The sequence below is a fragment of the Rousettus aegyptiacus genome, unplaced genomic scaffold (genome assembly GCF_014176215.1).
Source record: "Rousettus aegyptiacus isolate mRouAeg1 unplaced genomic scaffold, mRouAeg1.p scaffold_m13_p_2, whole genome shotgun sequence".
NCBI classification, from domain to species: domain Eukaryota; kingdom Metazoa; phylum Chordata; class Mammalia; order Chiroptera; family Pteropodidae; genus Rousettus; species Rousettus aegyptiacus.
The window spans coordinates 82,358,633-82,379,916 of record NW_023416295.1 but is presented as its reverse complement, the minus strand read 5'-3'; the positions used below and the strand labels follow the sequence as shown (position 1 = coordinate 82,379,916).

Here is a 21,284-nt window from a genome sequence, read left to right as displayed (position 1 = left end):
AGCAGCCAATACATAAAATTCTTTTTTCGCTCTCTAATCCCAGCATGTGTCGGCCCTGAGCACTTCTCCAGAGACCTTCTGAGATGAGCAGGGACAGTGAGATTCAGAAACAGACACACGCACACACACACACACACACACACACACACACACATACACACACACACATACACACACACACAAGCACAGCTCGGTTTTATTCTAGGGTATGGAAGCCGTCCCAATCAGGGACAATTAATTTGGATTACATAAGAGCATTGTACCATCAGTATCCCTCTTTGAATCCTGTGCTGTGTCCTTGCTGCTCAGAGAAGAGTTGCAACAGATTTTTGTTGACAGTGGAGGTGGATGTGATAGCTGTTCTCTGCCCTGACACAACAGTGGTGGCAGAATCCAGCATTAGTCAGCACCCATCTATGGGAGGGATGAGTTAATCCGCCAACACTGGGGAGCTGACCACATACTCCGTGTGGGGAACAGTAGCAGATGCCAAAGAAATGTAAACAATGTCCCTGTCCTGGTTGTCCTTATAATTGAAATGTGGCTATGCCTGTCTTGTCCCTATCGCATCCCAGGCCTAGCACGATGCCTGGCGTGCAGTAAGTCTCAATAAATAGCTACTGAATGAATAAATGCGCAAAGAACCTTATGTCTCCAGTAGCACTTCTCAAAGTATGTTTTGTGGCCTGTAGATAGCTGTTACCTGAAAGAGGCGGGTGGAGGATGTTAACGCTCAAATAAGCCTAGTTAACAAGGTCTGTTGTTATAGATGTTATTAGAATCTCTGATGTGCCAATGTGCATTATGACTCTCTTGGGGGAAACAAATCTTTACTCAGGTTCATTTGACTACAGACCTCCTTTTCTCTGAATTTTTTTTTTACAGCAACGATGTCCTTTGGGAAATGCTGTGTTTCATCCCCCATAAACTGATGATCTCCATGCTCACCTCCTTCCTGTCTGCCCTGCCTGAATCAACGGGTTAAAGGGACCAACAGGACCAGGATGAGAGTAGGGTGCTCGATGATGCACCAGGCTCACCTACCAGCTCATGGATCCCGGCTAGGACAGCAAGCTGTTTAATGACTGCATATCATGAGATTTTGTTTGGGAAGCTCAAGAATTGTAGGAACTGATAGATACTGTTTAATTCAGGATTCAGCATTCTATTGTCTAATATTTTCTCATGCTTATATCTGGCTTCCTCAGATGTCAGGAAGATGAGTTTATCCCAGGTAGCCCCTTTATCAGGAGATTTGGATGGGCTCTCAGGGCTTGGAAGTGGTCCTGCGATACAGATTATCAAACTGAAGGCAGTCTGCAAAGCGGAAGGCGCTTGCACGTGAGGCGAGGCCAGAGCCAAGCTGGGCTCATTAGCAGAGGCAGACTTGCTTTACCTGAACAAAGTTAAACTCCCTCCAGTTGAGCGAGTTGGCAATGGACGGCAGCGAGGTGACAGCCAGCAGGGACAGCACGCCCAGGGCCAGCACTCCCAGGGACAGATATATCTCCATTCGCCAGACGTTTTCTTCAACCCAGAGGTGACTCTTGTTGGTCAAGACCTGATGTGCAGAGGAGAAAAACCATGAACATTGTGGCAGTGGTTGGTGCCCTAGGCTGCGGGTGAGTGAATACCTTAGGATGCAAGACACAGAGACACGGCTAACATTTCCATCGCACATAACATCTGCCTAACTCCGTACTAAGCTCTTTAGGTGATCATCTAATCCTCACAACCACCCCACGAGGTAGAGGCTGCTCTTATCTCCATTTTACAGAACAAGGAAACAAGGCAAAAAGATCAAGTACCTTCCCTGTGGTCTCATTCAGCTAAGAGATGGTTAGAAGTGGGACCAGGACCCAGGCAGCCTGCCTCCAAAGGCATGGGCTCCCTCCTCATAGCTTTCACAGATATGCCTGGGGCCAATCAACCAGATGGTCACATGAGCCAGGTAAGAGTCAAAGAAGTCAACAAGACATACAGACCCTTCAAACATGAATATATCACTCAGTTTTCTGGTCCCCAAATCCCTAAAAGGAGGGGAGGGGATTTCTCTTAGCTCCGATTCCCTTCAGCCAGATGGGCTCATGCTTCTTTTGCCTGCTTTTTATCTCAGATCCTTTGCCCTCCTGATTCCCCCAGTTGCCCCCGTCACTTCCTCGCACTCAGGGCACGTGAAGACATACACAGACACTAAACCTGTTAATATTTCCTGACTCAAAGCTCCCAGCTTCCATCTTCCCACCCAGCTCCCCATTCCTGTCTGAAGCACGCAGCTTTGGCTTACCACTGCCACTCAACACACTGACATCCACTCAGCAAGCAGACTAGTGGGCACTTATAAAGCACCTACTGTGTGCTGGGACCATGCTGCAGAGAGCAAGGATACCTGTCCTCAGAGAGCTCCGGAATCCCCCACTGAGCTCTGAGGACACATTAAGAGGGATCCCCCTGGGTCCAGAGATTTCTGGAGTGTCCTTGCAGCTGAATTTCCTCCCAGCCCAGCCGACATTCACACGTACAGCGCACACACAAGAACTTTATCAAGATCCTTCCATTAGAACCATTTCCCAACTACACCAGGAAGCAGAGTTCCTGGATGTCAAGGTGTTCTCTGGGAAATGCCATGAAACGCTGGTGCTTTCATTCTACCGGTGAAACAAGGAAGAGTATTTCCATTAGGAAATGTGACAGTGCTTTAGCAGGCAGGCCTCTCTGCTTTGCAAAACAGAATGATGCATACAGGTTTTTGAGAAAGTATTTCCTCAGGGAAAAAAAACCCCAAGCCTGGTTAGCAGATATAATATTAAAAACGAATCTAGTGGGCTGAGCAAAAATGTTTGAAAAGCTTATGAGAGAAAGTTTAAAGAAACCGAGAAAATGCCGTCCATTGGGTACTTTTCCTGCAATTGGAGAAAAATGATCGCCTCTGTTCTATTTTAGGGCAGGCTGGCTCGCTTTGGTGTTTTCAAGCCTCAAAAGAACCAGGAGACTGGGGACGCGGAGTCTCAACCTGACCATGAGTCGTGTGTGACTCTGGGCTTCCATTTCTCTGCCTGAGAGAGCTGGGTGAGGTCATGTCTACCATCCCAAGACTCTGGTAGTGTACAAACGAATGTCAGTATTAGCTACAAGGCTGTGGTGGATGACACCCTGCAAAGGGCAGAGAGGGCTCCTGTGTAACCGAGCCCAAACAAGTCTTACACCTTCACAGTGTCAGCAGCTGCTGCTCACTACGTCACCTCCTCCCTGCAAGTCATTTGTTCTTCAAGTATACTTCATTAGTCACTGCTTTCTGCATTTCGGTAAGATCAGGCAGTTAATGTCACAAGTCAGAGTTTGGATTACACACATACCACATTTGCTTGCAGAATGTCTTGTTTTTTTCCTCTAACATTTCCACTCCACAGGGATGCTGGGGAGGGGTGGAGAGAGGAGGTGAGGGCATAATGGGTGGTGAGGAGCCTGTAGGAGGTTCTGGATCCAGCCGCCTTCAATAGCCTGTGAGGTTCTTACCCACCCTGAACCCCAGTGCTGTACGCAGGGCTCCCCAGTGACCAATGTCACACATGGCTGCCTGGAACATACATAACTCTCCACTCTCCTAGCAATTCTCCCATGTTTAAAGCTAGCCAAGGTGGCCATTCAGAATGACAAGGAGCGTTTGTCAACAGGGAAGAAACGAGGGCATTCATGTGGGATTTCCTGTCCCTGTAGGTTATAGGTTAGAAGCTGAAGGACCCAGGGCCAGGAGGACAGGGGGCCTGCAGCATTAGTCCTGCTCCATTTCCCAAGGGTGGATGGTGGGTGGGAAGAGGGTGGTACCTACTACCAGCCAGACCCAGAGAAAGGGAGGGCAGGATATGGATGAGGCAGCCTGTGGTGAGGGAGGGTAGAATGGCCTTGCAGTTCCAAGGTCTGGATTTCAATGCCAACGCTGCCCTGGGGACAGTCATGGGACTGTTCCCTGGCTAACAGCACCACTGTCTCTTGCTGTGTTATTGCCAGGACCAAGAAGAGGATGTTTGTGGAATGAGTAGCATGTGACTGGCAATTTGTAGGCGACTAATGTAAGTGGCTGAAGCTGTTGTTCCTAATGGCAACTGGACAGTTAGACTAGTCCTTGCCCCAATTTCTACACGTACTCCTTTTACGTGATGCCTGGTATTGGCTCCGTGGTGGCCAAGTTAACAACGAGCCACTCGGGGAACATGTGCTGGGAATCTGTATAGGAATCATGGGCCTCAAGCCGCAGAGGCTCCAGTCACAGAACCCTTGAGTCAGGCAGTAGATATGCAAATGAGTGATTACAAAGTGATGCAAAAGAAAAATCACAGAAGTGTGGACAAAATACATTTTACAGAGATGAGCATGGGGAATGAAGGAGATAGGTTGAGAGAGCTTAACAGAAGTAGGGTTTTCTTGAGGGAGAAATAGGAGTTTGTCAGGCTGTCAAGGTGTCCCAGCGTGGGGAGCCCAGGGCAGGAGGAATGAGCTTCGCCCGTTCAGAGGATAATATGGGACCAGAGTGTGATGTGTCACAGGAGCAGCGGGACACGAGGCTGGGAAGAGAGTGCTGCTGCACTGCCAATGGTCTGGTATTTCCCCGGGGCACTGGGGTGTCATGCAGCGACACGGTCAAACATGACTGTTAGACAATTCTCTGAGAGCCCAGACTAGATCTTGGACAAGGGGGAGAAGAAAACGGTGTGTGGGTTAAACATTTTCTTTGATCTTGATCTTGAAATGCTTTTCTTGTAAGAACAAGAAATTTAGCAAATCAGAAAGTGCTATACAAATGTTCGTTATTATCTCTGATAATGCCATAGGTAAACGTGGTCAGAAAAATTTTCTCTACAGCTGGTATATAGCTCTGCCTCCAAATCTGCAGACGCAGGGTCTTGAAGGAAATCTTGCAGAAAGTCTCCCGTGCCTTTGCTAACATGGTTGCTTTCCCCAAAGGTTAGGAGGCCCCGAGAGGGCAGTCCAGGGGACAGCTGGGAAAGTCACACATCAGACTTCCTGGAGGCCCTGCTATGAGCAGGTGACTGCATAACAGCCTCTGATGTACATTCTCAGAGCCTGAGAACATGGATGACCCACAGACTATCCAGTATCTGCTTGAACACCTCCAGGTTTAGGCAACTCACGACTTCTGGGCTGCTCTGCTCTGTGTTAACTACATCTTCCTCTAACCATCCCCCCTCCCTGACATGCCCACATCCACCCTCGCTCTGCCCTCCAGAATTCTGCAGAACAAGGTTAAGCCCTTTTGTGTGACGGGTCTTCACTATCTCTGAAAGTGATCCTGTCCTGCGGGAGTGATGATAACCTGGCAACCTCTACTAGAGGGAGGAGGGTGGAGCGGGAAGGGGGAGCCTACAGCCCTAAAGGACTTTGGAACTCCAGGAAACTACCTGGCATGCACCTCTCTGTGTCTGGTATTTGCATCATCACAAAACTTGGTTAACTTACTCTCAAAGAGAGCCTCATCAGGGCATAGAATTTAGTCAAAGGCTGGAGGAGGGTGGTGGTGTGGAGCAGGGTTTGCCTTGGACTCTAGGGGGAGGGGCGTTTCTTTCTTCCCCACCCACACCTAAACTACAAACCACCCAGCTCTGCCACCTCCTGGGCAACCAACACTGTGCCGGTCCCTGAGGAACCGCACAGAGCCTCCCGCCTTGCAGGCTGGCTCTTTTTAGAAATAAATATCAAAGGGTATCAAGAAAATTCACACTGGAAGAGACCTGGATCTACATACACATCAAGGCCCTGAGAACAAAAGAGGTCAAGGTCAAGGTCAAGGTCTTTGTTCCCATCAGTGTTGCTGGAGGATAAGAACCCAGGGTTTTGGCCTTCAGCCCGTCATACCTCCCTACGCCTCCCTACAGCTGTCTGTCTTATTCTCCTCTGTGACCCCAGGGCCTGGTAGAATTGGTACTCAGTGAATGAATGAGTGATCTGAGTTCTGGGATCATTTACTCAACTGTTTACCTGGACTTGCTTCCTCTGTAGAAAGCAATATAAAAAGGAGCATGGATCTGGAGAATGGCTGAATTTGAATCCTGGCCCTATCACTTACTGGCTGTGTGACTTTGGCCAAGCTACTTAACCTCTATGGCTCAGTCTTCTCACCTGTAAAATAAGGGTAGCACAGCACCTGGCTTATAGGGATAAGTTTCAAATGAATTCTTGCTGATTATAAAGCCCTTAGAATGGTAGCTGGGACATAGCAAGCTTTTTTTTTAAGGGTTCATAACTATTAACTTTTTCAATTCCTCTAATTTCCAGCAAACATCTTGCTTCTCTGCCTGAGTCTGGGGTTCTCCCCCTTTTTTTAATGAAAGCTAAAGGCCACAGATACATGATGCCAGGCGTCCGTGGGTGGGGAAGGATGAGGGCATTTGAGAAGCTGCCAGCAAGGAAGAAGGGGACTTGAGAGAGAGTAGGGACAGAGATCTGTGGTTCCCAGGCAGCACCCCAACCTTGCCTCCTGGTCTTGCTCTGGGAGGTAGTCTGATTTCAGAGGGGCTGTCTGCATGGTGGGTGTATCTGGGTGGGGGGTTGGGGGATGGGGGAGGGGGACCCGGCCCCATCAGGATCCCTGTATCTCCCAAGCAGGAACAGGAACTGTAGGGTCCATCTGGGCTGAAAAGAGGGGTAGATGAGAAATGTCTCGCTGGCACCTAGGACAAACTCTTTTGGATGACTAGTATCCTGGAGTAGGCAGGACCCACATACCAGGCTCGAAGGTGGGGACTGGAGGTGGAATAAAGCAGGTTGGGGAAACTAAAGAAAGGCAGTGTTGCTTGCAGACCTGAGCTTGGGACTCAGAATCGGGTCCTATAAACCAGGAGCGAGCATCACGGGGCCCGTTTCTGTGGGTACAGGTACCAGCTGATGCTGCCTGTGCTGCTACCTGGCTTGGCATAAAGGCCCATTTCCCAGGAATCCTGCTGGGTTTCCTAAATGAATAATTACTCCCTCGTCCCCCAAAATCTTGCTCCTGCAGCCTTCCCCATCTCAGCTGACGGCAACTCCATTCTCTAAGTGCTCAGACAAAAACTCAGAGTCACCCTTGACCACCCTCAAGTCCTTCAGCAACTCTGTGTACTCTGGCTTTAATACCATCTCACTCCTCTGCTGCTCCCTCCCCACTCTAAACCTCCTTCACCTCTCAGCCAGGTTCCTGCACAGCCCCCTTACTGGTCTCCCAGCATCTGCTTTTGACCCCCTAATGTCTATTCTCCACCAGCAGTCAGAGCGAGCCAGTTGAAATATCAGATGATGGACCATCCCTCCTCTACTCAAGAGCCTTCACTGCCTCCCTATTTTACCATGTCTAAGGCCAAAGCTCGTCTTCAGCCTTCAAGGCTTCCCTGGTCTGGCTTCGCCCTGTCAGGCCTCACCTACCACCCCCTTGCTTTGCTCTAGCCACAAGGGCCTCCTGGCTGTTCCTCACTTGTGCCAGACATCAGTGCCCTTGGCTCCACCCGAGGACCTCTGCTTTTGCTTTTTTCCCACTAGCCACGGGCTCACTTTAGACTCCTTCCTGCCTTTGCTCACAGATCACCTCTCAGCAAGCGCCCCTCCCCACAACTACCCTTTAAAACTGTACCCCACCCCTTTCCCCTGCTTGATTTCTCACCTTAGTACTCATAATCTTCTAAAAACCCTCTATAACTAACTGCTCTATTTGGTTAAGGCTCGCCCGCCAGGGCTGTGCCCACGAGCATAGGGACTGTCATGTTTTGTTCACTGATACTCCAAATCTTGGACAGCAGGACGTGGGCACTGCTCATTTGGGGCAGAATCCACAACTAGTGACACATACGACACCGTGACTGGCGGGCTGCACCCATGGCATGGCTCGTCCTGGAAGCCGGGTGACTGGCGTGGGCTGTACCTGCTTGACGGCGAGGTTGACCAGGTTGTAGCGGTAGGAGATGCGCACCGGCAGGCAGACGCTGTAGACCGCATGCAGGGCGGCGCAGAAGAAGCTGAGCAGGCCGATCTGCTTGCGGTGCTGCAGCCAGTGGTCCAGCCAGTCGGGGAAGCGGCGGTACTTGGTGCCACGCCACAGCTGCAGGGCGGCCGCAAGCACACCAGGCAGGTAGACTAGTGACAGCAGCACGTAGGCCACGCACGGCAGCGTCGTGTTGACCACAGACAAGGGGAGCTTGTAGAACTCATTCCTGTTCTCTTGCACGTAGGGCTGCAGCACATCCCGGATGAAGTTGTAGGTGTAGAAGAAGATAAAGAGCCCCAGGGCCAGAATGGTGGGCACCTTCCAGCCCGGGAGCAGGCGCAGAGGCATAGCTTCTATCTCCCGGGCCGAGGCCAGGGACCCCATGTCCACAGGCGTGAAGCCCATGGCATGTGCCAGCTCTGAGACGGTGCGCTTAGCTTCTGGCAGGTCACTGCAGATGGGCACCTGTGGGAGGAAGGAGGGGACTCAGACAGATCCGCAGGCCACGTGAATGAGCAGGGCCTCAGAGAGCGTCAGGGCCAGACTCCTCACTGAGCAGGTGAGAAAACCAAGGCCCAGGGAGTTGGCAGTTAAGAATACAGCTGGTACCAGAGGTGGCTCTGACTCTCACACCAGAAATCTTTCCGTGGCTCTGTGTGGCCTCCCGGCTAGCTAAGCGATGCCCACTACTCAGGGAGAGTGCCCAGTGCTCATCTGGCAGGGAGCGTTTTGCCTTGTTCATTACCACCAGCCTCCACAAGCAAATGCCCACCTAGGTAGCCCCTATGGACCCTTGGAATAGGTGATTTGAGGATAGTGGTCTGCCCTGTGGCTCTCTCAGCAATAGGGCTTTGCATATGGCCCAGAAAGGTGCAGCTCTACCCCTTAGTTCAGAAGTGTTCCCTTAGATCATGTCCCTTGGTCCCTTATGGCCCGCTATGGCCCTCAACCAACACATAAGGTCTTCCACAAGCCAGCCCTGCCTCATAGCCCACCAGTCCCCACCATGAGCTCTCATGTAGGCACACTGACATCCTCAAGTCCCCAAACACTCTGTGGGCCTTACTGACCCTGCTATGGTCAGTTGGGTCTACCAACATTGACTCAGCACGTACTGTGTACTGGGCTCTTCACTTTGCAGTCCCTCAGCCTTGCCACAAACCTTTAGGTAGGCACTATTGTCCCCATTTTTCAGGTGAAGAAACTGAGGTCTGTGTCTTTGAGTGTTGCCCCTCAGCCTGGAATGCCCTGCTGCTCCCTGTGCTTAACAGCATGAGGTGAGCCAAGGCCAAGGTCAACTTCAACATCTTTCCCAGCCAGCCACTAGCTCTGTTCTCTCTAGTCCCTGCCACCTACTCTCACCCACTGTTCCTAGCCTGTTCACATGTGGGAGTCCCTACAGACAGCACTGGCTAGGCACCCATGTGCTCTCTCCCAGCCTGGCACGGAGCTGTGCAGAGGGAGAATCTGGGTTGGACTCACTGGCAGAAGTTGTTACACACTTGTGGAGCCTGGCTTCTTCCTCCAGGAAAATGCTTGGCCTCTTGGCATTAAAAACCACCTTGTTTTGAGAGAGCTTCTCTTGCCAAGAACTGTATGCAGCTCTGGCCATTTTTTTGCAACCATTTTTCATTTCCCAAAAAATCTGCTGTTGACTATTCTGAGAAATCCATTCAGTTCTTAGAAGACTTTCGAATAAATGACATAAATTTTGAGACATACATGCTTCCTCTGGACTTGGCACATAAATGTGTTACTTTTCTCCTGAGTCCAATTCTAAAAGTGACTCTAAATATGAAAATGAAAGCCATCAACCATTTCCTCTTTGCCCCCTAGGTATTCAAGTTACCATAGAAGAAAAAATACAGATTTCAGATTTATGAGAACTGCGTTCAAATCCCAGCTCGCCAGCTGTGGGACTGAGTATAAGTTCATCCACATCTCTGAGGCTCAGCTTCCACCTCTGTATAATGCAACTTGGCAGTGATATGAGATGAGCTGAGACAATGAACATCAAGAGCCTGTCACCTTGCGGGTCCTCAAGGAAAGTCAGCCATTTATAGCTATGGTTATGATGGTTGTTATTCCCCAGCACCTACCTGCCTGTTCCCATCCCTCGGGCCAGCCTGCAGGGTCCAGGCAGAGATGACATTGAAGGCCTTGACCACTGCGCAGGTGGGGAAGAGGGAAGCCAGGTACTCAGCATTGGACTCACGGTGCTGAAGGTGCTCCTGCTCTGTGGGATTGCTCACGTCCACCAGGATCTTGCCAGCTAGCTGGTCGCTGAGACTGCACAGCGAGGAGTAATGCTCCCGGAATACGGCCACAAAAATGACCTCAGGGGAGCCTACTGCCTCCGCCTGGAAAGTCACTTTTGCTGCAGAGGGGAACAGCCCGACCATGCGTTTGGGGTGGCGGCTTCCAACCACCACGCTGAGGCCGGAGCCCACCAGGCGTGTGGCCAGAGAGCGGGCGAAGTCTCCACTGCCCAAGATGCCCACTTTGGGAGCCTCGCTGGGAACCTCTGCAAGGCTGCTGTCACTGTCCACCAGGCGGCGGCTGATCAGTGGTTTATCCATCTCTCCTGACAGTTTGGTGACTGGAAGAGAAAACAGAAACCTGGTCAGGGGAGGGCCCCTGGATTTCCCTTCCTACTACCTCTGTTTCTTGTTCATTGTAACTTCATGGTGGTCAGACATTCACCCAACAGCCCTTCGAGACTGCTAATTAGTGCCGTCATAGGGAGAAAAGCTGAATGAGGCCCAGCCCTTTCCCAAGGAGGGCACAGATTCAGGAAGAGCAGGGGGAAGGACCTCTGCCATCCATCCTGTCTTTCCTGCTAGATTACTTCTTCAGGACAAATTCACAAGAGTAAGAGTGCTCAGACAGAAGGGTATGGAATTTCTATAATCAATGCTAAGCAATGCCATACTTATTTTCAAAAAGATTATGTGGTAGGCAGTGTTACTAGCCAGTAATGACTGTTTAACTCCAACCTCATCATCCCTGGGCATTATCTTTGATTACCAGGAAGGGCAGGCGTTTTCCTCTGCTTGTTTACATTTTGCATTTTGCAACAGTACCTCTGATGCTCTTCCTTAAGAAGATGTTGAGCAACTTGAAGGAAGAGAATATCACCTTATTTGACTTTGGATCTCACCATTTATCACAGAGCCCGGCAAAGAGCTGATGTTTAATATTTGCTGAATGAATGAGTAAATACTGAAATCCCACTCTCTGAGGGTAGTAGGATTGGGGTAGGTCATGACATTGAATGGGACCCTGAGGTTGAATGAGTCCCCTGAGATCTCCTTTACTGAGCCTGAGGTATAAAAGGACAGGGAGGAAACCCCGGACTCAGGCCAGCAATTTACAGTAAAGTTATTGGGTTGGGAAAAATGATATTTTAATTGTCACTAAATTCTAACTAAAATGTGCTATTTCCTTTATGCATGAATGTAAGCAACAAATCACATTTGTATTAGCAGTACCTGTGAATTTGTCACCCACACCTACCAATGTCATATCACAAATTTAATTATGAAAGAGTTCTCCAAGTACTGTTCAAACTCATCACTAATTTAAAATCATGATAGATAGGAGCACTTAAATACATAACACAAATATTAGCATATCTAAAGGGAGAAATGGACAGTAATACAACGACAGTGGGGGATGTCAACACTCCACTTTCAACAATGAATAGATCATCCAGACAGAAAATTAATATGGAAACATTGGACTTGAACTATATACGTCAGACAAAATGGTCCTAAAAGATACACATGCACACACAATATTGTATATAACATTAAAAATAAACAAGCATAAACATATAATATGTAACTCCCATTAATTTTAAGTATTTGATAACGGGAATTTCTTTCTTTACTAATATTTATTTAAGTGTTTCTTTTTCTTTAAACTTTATGTGGTGGCATTTTTAACCTTTTGGAGAGGACAGGAAACACATGAAAGTGCCCAGAAGAACAAGATTTCTGATGGAGAGGTTGCCAGTGACAGGAATGGCAATGGGTCCAATCTGGAATTAATTTGATTCAATGCAAATTCTTTTCCCTTGAAATTATTATGACTAAAGAGCCTAAAGGCTCCCCCCCCACCACCATTTCCCAGGGATCCTGCTAGCAAAAGAGCACCATATGGGTTTCCTAAATGAATAATTACTCCCTCGTCCCCCAAAATCTTGCTCCTGCAGCCTTCCCCACCTCAGTTGATGGTAAGTAACTCCATTCTCTAGGTGCTCAGACAAAAACTCAGAGTCACCCTTGACCACCCCCAAGTCCTTCAGCAACTCTGTGTACTCTGGCTTTAATACCATCTCGCTCCTCTGCTGCTCCCTCCCCACTCTAAACCTCCTTCACCTCTCAGCCAGGTTCCTGCACAGCCCCCTAACTGGTCTCCCAGCATCTGCCTTTTGACCACCTTTTGTCTATTCTCCACTGACAGCCAGAGTGAGCTCAAAACGATCACTATTAAAATTTCAATGGCATTTTTCATTTAAGATCATAGGTAAAATAATCCTAAAATTTGTATGGAACTACAAAAGACCCCAAATAGCTAAAGCAATCTTGAGCAAGAACAAAGCTAGAGTCAGCACTTCCTGATTTTAAACTATTTTACAAAGCTATGGTAAACAGAATAAAATGTTACCGGTGTACAGACACATAGACTAATAGAACAAAATAGAGAGCCCAGAAATAACAACCCACATATAAGGTCAACTAATCTTTGACAAAGGTGCCAAGAATACACAAAGGGGGAAAGGATGGTCTCTTCAATAAATGGTGTAGGGAAAACAATATTCTCATGCAAAAAAAAAGAAAAGAAAAGAAAAAAATGGACCTTTTTTTATACCATATAGGAAAATCAACTCAAAATGAATTAAAGACTTAAATGTAAGACTTGAATTGTATAAGTCCTAGAAGAAAACATAAAGATGTAGGGAAAAGCTCCTTGACATTGGTCTTGACAATAATCTTTTGGACTTGACACCGAAAACACAGGCAACAGCTAAAAAATAAATGAGTAGGATTACATCAACCTAAGAAGGTTTTGCATAGCAAAGGAAACAATCAACAAAATGAAAAAGGAGCCTACCGAATGGGAGAAAATATTTGTAAACCATATGTCTGATAGGGTATATGTGATGTACCCACGTATATATACCTGATAATATCCAAAAAATAGGAGCTCATACAACTCAATAGTAAAAAAAGACAAATAATACAATTTGAAAATGGGCAAAGGACCTTAACGGACATTTTTGCAAAGACTTTTTTTTTTCAAAGAACACATACAAATGGCTAACAAGTACATGAAAAGATGCTCAACATCACTAATCATTAGGTAAATATAAATCAAAACCACTGCGAGATAACATCTCACCCTAGTTAGAATGACTATTATCAAAGAGTCAAATTAAGTGTTGGCAAGGATGTGGAAAAAGGGAACCCCTGTTCACTATTGATGGAAATGTAAATTGGTGTATCCACTATGGAAAACAGTATGGAGGCTCCTTGAGAAATTAAAAATAGAACTACCATATGATTCAGCAATTCCTCTTCTGGTATTTATCCAAAATCACTTATTTTGAAGATCATTCTTCATCCTATGTTCATTGCAGCATTATTAGCAATGGTCAAGAACTAAGAACAACCCAAGTATCTATTGATGAATGAATAGATAAAAGAAAATGTGGTACGTCTATACAGCAGAACATTATGCAGTCTTTGAAAAGGAGTTTGGAGAAACATGCCAAGTGAGAGATGCCTCAGATCTCTCCCCTTGGAAAAACAATAAGCTGAACATCTAAAACTGAACAAAAAACACCCAAACTGCACACCAGTATGTCTGAGCGTGGGATCTGCACACAAGAGCTACCACAGGACATCCATTAAAGTATTAACCCAAGTTGTACCATATTGTATGATGCTTTAGGATATTTAGTTACAAAACTGATATCTAAACAATTAACATAAGCAACTTGGAAATAATTATTATGAAATGTATATTTATTTATTGCTATCATCTATTGCTGTCACTGTTTTATACTATATTCTCATTATTTTAATTTAACTGAGATAAAAATGTTTTAAAGCACAAAAAAAAAAAAAGAAGAAGAAGAAGAAGAAGGAAATCCTGGGGGACATTATGCTACATGAAATAAGAAAGACAAAGACAGGTATTGCATGATCTCACTTAAATGTGAAATCTAAAATAGTCAATCTCATAGAAGCATGGTCACCAGGGACTAAGGGGTGGGGGAAATGGGGAGATGTTAGTCAAAGGGTACAAACTTCCACTTCTTAGATGAATAAGTTCTAGAGTTCTAATATATAGTATAGTGATTATAGTTAATAACACTGTACTACATACTTGAAATTTGCTAAGAGAGTAGCTCTCCACTGTTCCAAACACACAAAATGTTAACTATATGACATTATGGATATGCTCATTAGTTTGATTGTGGTAATCATTTCATAATGCATATGCACATAAAATCATCACATTGTACACCTTACATGTGCAATTTTTATTGGTCAATCATATCTCATTAAAGATGGGGGGAAGGGAATAAAAACATAGTAGATATTAGACCTGCCACTAGATCTTGCTATTTAATGCAGTAATAAAGAAGCATGCATATTACCACAGCACATCTTTTTTTTAAAACAAACAAAAAAAACATTTTAGAAACTACGTTTCAGGTATAATTGGTTTTCTTTTTAACCCTATGTTATTTTATTGTATGAATGTAAGAGCATGATTCTGAGCAGAAGTCCAGGGGCTTCTTCAGCCTGTGGGTCCACAGGGGTCCTCAGCATAGGATTAAGAACCTGGCTTTTAACACCCTGCACGGGGGTCTGCATCTTTCTGCTTTCCACGGCAGTCTCCTGGGACCCACTCAACACCAGAAGTAGGGGAGGGAGGATTACAGGGTCTAATGCAAGGGGGAGCAAGGGGACCAGGAGGCTGAGGCATGGCTCTGCCATGGACCAACTGTGTGTCCTCAGACAAGTCCCTGTGCCTCTCTGGGCATTCCACCTTTGTGAATGGAAATCAGTCTCTGGTGGGCGATGAAAGACAATACATCTTTAAATAGCTTTGAAAACTGTGACATGGACACTTTACAGGGCAGCAGCAGCAGCAGCAGCAGCAGCAGCTATTTATGAGATGCCCACTATGTGCCAGACACAGCTGTAACGTCTTCCCATGAGTGATGGTCATCTAGGACTCACAAGAACTCCACGAAGTAGGTACCATTAGTATCCCCAACTCAAAGAGGAGTAAACCGAGGCTCAGAGAGGCTGAGGAACTTGCTCCAGATGGCACAGAAGGTAAGCAGGGGAAGGAGGAGCAGGATACAGGTCTGTTGGCCACTGAAGTCTGAGCTTTATCAAGAGGCTTATTGCCCAGAAAGAGGACAATGACCTATCCAGAGATACTCCAGTGAGTGGCAGAGCTAGGGCCACACTGGCTGAGAAGAGGAGGTCAGCATGGAAGGGGATGCACTGACCACACATTCGGAGAATCTGGGGACACATGATGCCATCCTGCCATCTAGCCTCTGCCATGTCAGGGTGACTCCCTCAGCCTCTCACACCTTTAAAGTGGGTTCGAAGCATTGCCCTGCCTCTCTCACAGCATATCAGGGACCGGCTGAGCTAAGCCTCTTCAGGTTTATTTTTGTGGGGACTCACAGATGAAGGGACCATGCTCACACAGACATGCATGTATGTACCAGCCTGGACCCCCACCCTGCTCAAGCCAGACTCGACTTTGGGCATTGAACGGGACAGCCCATCCCTGCAAAATGGGAGAGGGTGTTTTCTGCCTGGTTCTGGGATGTTTTTCTGAGTGGTAATGAGCTGCCCTGGCAGACGCAGAGGGGCATCCTGACTTTCTCCAGTGCGCTGGCTGGGAGCTATGGTCCACAAGTGTGAAGGGGGAGGCCAGCCCTAGGCTCCCACCTTAAGGTTGCCTAGGCCAAGAGCCAGGCTCTAGAGCCTCACTGCCCGGGTTCTAATTCTGACTCTGCCACCTGCTGGCTGTATGACCTTGGGCTTGCCAGTACCTCAGTTTCCCCAGGTATAAAAGGAGACAATCATAGTACCTTCCTTATGAGGAAGTTGTGGGAATAAATAAGTTAATACATGTAAAGCACTTAGAACGGTGCTTGCTCAGCACACAGTAAACATTCAGTAATGTCGGTCAGTAATTATGAAGCAAATACTGGTTGCCAGCACTGTACCAGCAGCGGTGACAGGCAAAGGAAGGACGCAAAGGCCCTGTCCTGTCAGCACCTCTTCAGCCATGGGGAAGAGGGGCACAGCATGACAGGGGCTTTGCAGGGGGCCTCCGAATCCTGGGCCAGCATCAGAGATTGGGTCAAGGTGAATGTAAAAGCTGATCCTAAGGGACTCTGGTGTTCCCTGTGGTCACTCAAGGCTGGGATAGATACACCTGCGCCTCAGCCACCTGGAGACATCAGCCCTGGGGTAAGCTTTGCCCTCATGGAAAGGAAAACACACTGAGGCCTTCAGACCATCTTCTCTATGTTTGCTAGCAAATTTGGAGGAGCCCAAGAAGGTCCCTTCTGGACAGAAGCCTTTCCACTCTCCCTTCCATCTCCTGAGTAACTATCATGTGCTGAACACTCTTAAGAGTATAATGGTGAGTAAGACGTGTTCCCCACCTCAGCTGCTTTCCAATCTGGTTAACAATGGAGTCTGTGTAGGGGGTAGTGAGCGCATTAGATAAGATGCACCCATCCAGGACTGGACACAGGGCAGCAAGGGATGGAGCCCAGGCACACTGGGGCTCTTGCCCAGGAGGCAGACATCACTTCTGGAATGAGCCAGGGAAGGCTTCATGATATGTATGCCATCTGCAGGTCCTCGAAGAATCCCAAATGGTTTACAGCCTCAAAACCAAACTGAACCAACCAAAAGAAAATAAGGCAGCAAGACCCAGACTGAATGCTGTCTGCATTTAACCCCGGACTCAGCAGTGCAAGGTGACTGGCTCTTGAGGCTCATTACTCAGAACCTGACTTAGTATTTGCTTCCTTTCAGGGACTTCACAGGAGGAAACCCTGGACAGGGGCTGGGGGGAGCTGGGACTAGTCCCAGCTTTTCCCTGAAGTGGCCCTGGGACACAGGAGAGTCACTGAGCCTCTCAGAGGCCCACCCAGCCCAGCAGCCTGGGGAATCTATAAAAAGTCCTAAGGGGCCCTGTTTTCAGCTGCAGTATGGATAGAAATGAAACATAAAGCACCTCTAAAGTGCTCTTGCCACCAAAATTCAGTCCTTGGGACAAGAATCTGCCAGGTCGTAACGTCTCCTGGTGAGGCCTCCGCCCCACAGGGGCAGCTTCCTCTGCAGCGCTGATGCAGGGACAGCCACTGTGGCCTGCGCCGATCATTGCCATGCCCATCGCTTACTAACTGGGTGCCTTTGAGCCTTAGACCCCTCACCTTTAAAATGGGGACACTAATTGTACCTTTCTCTAATGGTCGTTGTGAGGATGAAATGAATTAATAATGTGCAAGGGCTCAGAGCCACCTTTTCTAACCAGTGTGTATATGAGTGTGCATGTGTGCATGTGTGCATGTGTACTCTTTTCTGAGGTGCTTCACGGGCAGTGGTCAAGTGTCAAAATTCTTCTGCCTTCCCAGTGCCCAGCACAAGGCCTGCTGCTGGTGTGAAGGTCGGCAAGGGCAGGACAGGTGGTAGGAGTCCCGGAGGCCTCAGAAGTCCAGCAGAGCCCCTGTTGCAGGTCTGTGTGGCTGAAGGTAAGAGAATAATCCTGGCTGGGCCCTGGCTCCCCTGTTGTTCTATTTACAGATCTGGGGGAGGGAGGGAGGAGGGGATCAAATTGCAGCTGGGTGGGCTGTGGCTTGCATCCTGCACACAGACCTGCCCACCTCCCTCTCCCAAACTTCTGGCAAAACACCCTGAGACTCAGGGCATGCAGGAGTGGGCACAAACCACAGGTCCCAGCCCCTCTGGGTCTCTGCCCCCTCCCACTTCTTAGCAGAGCCATACATAAGCCGTTTGTGGCCGGGAGCCACACCTGCCCATGGGCCTGCCCGCCAGCTCTTTCTTGCTCTCAGGCAGGCCACCAATGGTAGGAAGTCATGACATGGACAACCCTATAGCCTCTTCTGCATAGGCAGCAGACAGCCCTTCAGACTCAAATGGCTGCGGCAGACCATGGCCACAAAGGGGTCACCACAGGGTCAGATGTGGGTGGAGGCAGAGGATGGCTGGCTGTGGCACCCTGCAGCTGGGTGGAGGAGGGGTGGTGGCCTGGAGGCCAACTGGGTTGCCTTCTACCCTCTCTCAGGCAGAGGCTGAGCTAACATTTCTGGCCTAAGCTGGCCTCAGGGACTTAGAGAAATATGGCACAGTTCTTGTCCTCACCCGACCCACAGTTATCTTTGAACTTTATTTAAAAATTTTATCAGGTCCATTAAATTAAATTTGGGGGTGGGGAGGACACATCCCTATTTCTGCTGTATTTATTTATAAGCTAAATATATTTAAAATGTTATAATTTATGTACTATCTTACATACAGAATAAATCATATGTAAATAAATATAAATGTAAAGGTTAAAGTCTAAATACAAATAGAAGCTCTAAGTTTTCTTAGTCTCTGGGGAGTCCCCTCCCAGAGACCTACACCCAAAGGGAGAGCCAGACATAAGATGAAATTGAACAAGGTCTCCTGAGAAAAAGGCACTGAATTCAGACAGGGGGAGCCGAGAAGCTTCCTACAGGGTATGGGCCTGAGCTGAGCCTTGAGGGATGTGAGTGAACCTAGAAAAAGCATTCCAGAAAGAGCGGCCTGGGGTCAGGAAACTGCAGTGTGCAGGGACCCACTGGCACTCACGCCCCTGTACCAGAGACTTAGCAAGTCATGAAGACACAAATCTTTGTACGGAACTCTATTTTTAAGCCTGAAAAGTCTGGGGATTGGAAGGAGGACAAATCTGAGAGGCTGAAACTCTGGGTTCCATCCTGATAATTTCCTCACCTGGAGACACCACCAATCCTGTCCTCTCTCTAGTCTCAGTTTTCTCATCTGTAAAATGAGAGTGCCAATACCTGTCCAGCTGCCCTCAGTAGGCACAAGGTAGTTGAGGACTGTATACACAGGGGCACTGCTCTGTGGTTGGGGACTTCTCTGGAAGTCCTTGTCTGGTGGCTCCCGCACTCGTCTGCCTTCCCCACTCTCTTGCTAGCTTTGGGAGAGCAGAGGTCACCATGTTCTGTTCCATGGCTGTCCCCTGTGGCACCCAGTACCACCTTGGCACACTGTAGGGCTCCACACATATTTTGACTGAAGGCACACATCCCTGGAACGAACAGCTTCAAAACTTACTCTATCCTTTGGGGACAGAAATCCTTCCAAAATGCAGTATATATTTGAAGAGAAGGCAGTCAGATCCTCACCCAGAACCCAGGGATCACCCCAAGCTGCAAGAGGGGGATGCTCTTGGGTTTCTTCTGCTGTTTTTAATAGACCTCATTTATAAGTTACAGCCTCCCTTGTCAGGACATCTTTCACATCTGTCTGTCTACCTGCCTCTTAAAAATCCCCCCTCCCAGGTGCTGCTAATTTTCTGTGGAAAAGACATACAGACAACATGCCATGGAGAAAGTGAGAAAGGGAAGATACAATCCACAGAATGGGAGAAAAACCTGGCAGATTGTGTTCCTGATAATGGACTCTTTTCTAAATATATAAAGAACTCTTACAATTCAATATTTAAAAAGACAAATAGCCTATATAAAAATGGGCAAAGGACTTGAATAGGCATTTCTCCAAAGACATACGCATTGCCAATAAGCATGCGAAGAGATGCTCAACATTAGCCCCTAGGGAAATGCAAATTAAAACCATGAGAGACCAGTTTATACCCACTAGGATGCTATAATCAAAAAGACAGATAATAACGAGTGTTAGTGAGGATGTAGAGAAATTGGTAACCTCATCCATTGCTAGTGGAAACATGAAATGGTGCAGCCACTGTGGAAAGGAGTCTGGATGTCTCAAAGGGTTAAACAGTTTCTACGTGACCCAGCGATTCCACTCCCAGGTGTTTACCCAAAAGAAAGAAAAACATATACCTACACAAAAATGTGTACGTCAATATTCCTAGCAGCATTGTTCATAATACGTGAAAGTAGAAACAACCCAATGTCCATCAGCTCGTGAGCAAATAAAACAAAATGTGGTGTTTCCATACAATGGATTAATATTCAGCAATAAAAAGAAATGAAGTGCTTATACATGTTGCAACATAGATGAACCTTGAAAACATTATGTTAAGTGAAAAAGAGCCAGTCACAAAAGGCCGCTTATTGTATGAATCCATTTATATGAAATGTCCAGAATAGGCAAATCCATAGAGACAAAAAGTAGATTCCAGGGAATGGGGGAGTTTGGGGGAAATGGAGAGTGATGAAAATGTTCTAAAATTGATTGTGGTGATGGCTGCACAACTTTGTGAATATATAAAAACCACTGGATTGTATAGTTTAAGAGAGTGAATTACACGGTATATGCTCTGAGACAATGGCCTGGAGGTATGCACACATTCCCACCAAGACAATTGGGATTTAGGAGTGGGAAGAGCGAGGCAGTGGAGCAGGTAGGGGGTAGAGCAGGGGTAAAGCACCGGGCTGGTTTGTGATTGGGCCATTGGCTGCCTGAGCCTTCAAGGGGCTGCTAGTCCCTTTCCAAGTACAGTCCCCATGTCATTAGGGTGGCAAGGCCACCTTTCACCAGCAGGGTCCCCAGCTCCTGGATCAAACCCATACCAGCTGCCTCTCAGCTTCCACACCCAACAGCAGCCAGCCCCTTTCCCACTGACACTATTTCTCTCTTCCCTGTCTTCTCCCTGGACTCCAAGCTTCTCCAGGGCAAGAACTAAGTCGAACTCACTTCTGCAACCCCAGTACTTAAGCCCATCAAACTTGAGCAGCAGTGGAGCCATCTGGAGGGCTTGTTAAATGTGCTGTTGGGCTCCACCCTCCAGAATCTGATGCTGCTGGTCTTGTGACCTCACTTTGAAAACCACTGCAGCAGATGTTCGATAAAGGTCTGTATGAGGAGGGAATGAATTAACGTATCACTTGCATGTAAGAACCACTCCAGATTCTACTACTTTCCTGGATTCTTACTCTCAGGCCCCTCCCAGTGCACCTCCTCCTAAAGCCCACCCTGACCACCAGCACCCCAGCATTGGTGCTCTCTCCCTATGCTTCTCTAGGTCTTGAGGGTAA

General features: G+C 47.6%; 1 protein-coding gene across 2 annotated transcripts in view; it reads right to left on the bottom strand.

Annotated features, from left to right (window-relative positions):
* The window catches only part of STEAP3 (STEAP3 metalloreductase), a 46,193-nt gene that overhangs the window by 8,833 nt on the left and 16,076 nt on the right, over nucleotides 1-21,284 (bottom strand). For both annotated transcript variants that reach the window (XM_036236944.1, XM_036236945.1), the window contains exons 2-4: nucleotides 10,069-10,568; nucleotides 7,907-8,434; nucleotides 1,397-1,561 (exon numbers count right to left, since the gene is read on the bottom strand). In XM_036236944.1, coding sequence (XP_036092837.1) covers nucleotides 1,397-1,561; nucleotides 7,907-8,434; nucleotides 10,069-10,568 — 1,193 coding nt within the window. The remainder of the gene's footprint in view (nucleotides 1-1,396; nucleotides 1,562-7,906; nucleotides 8,435-10,068; nucleotides 10,569-21,284) is intronic.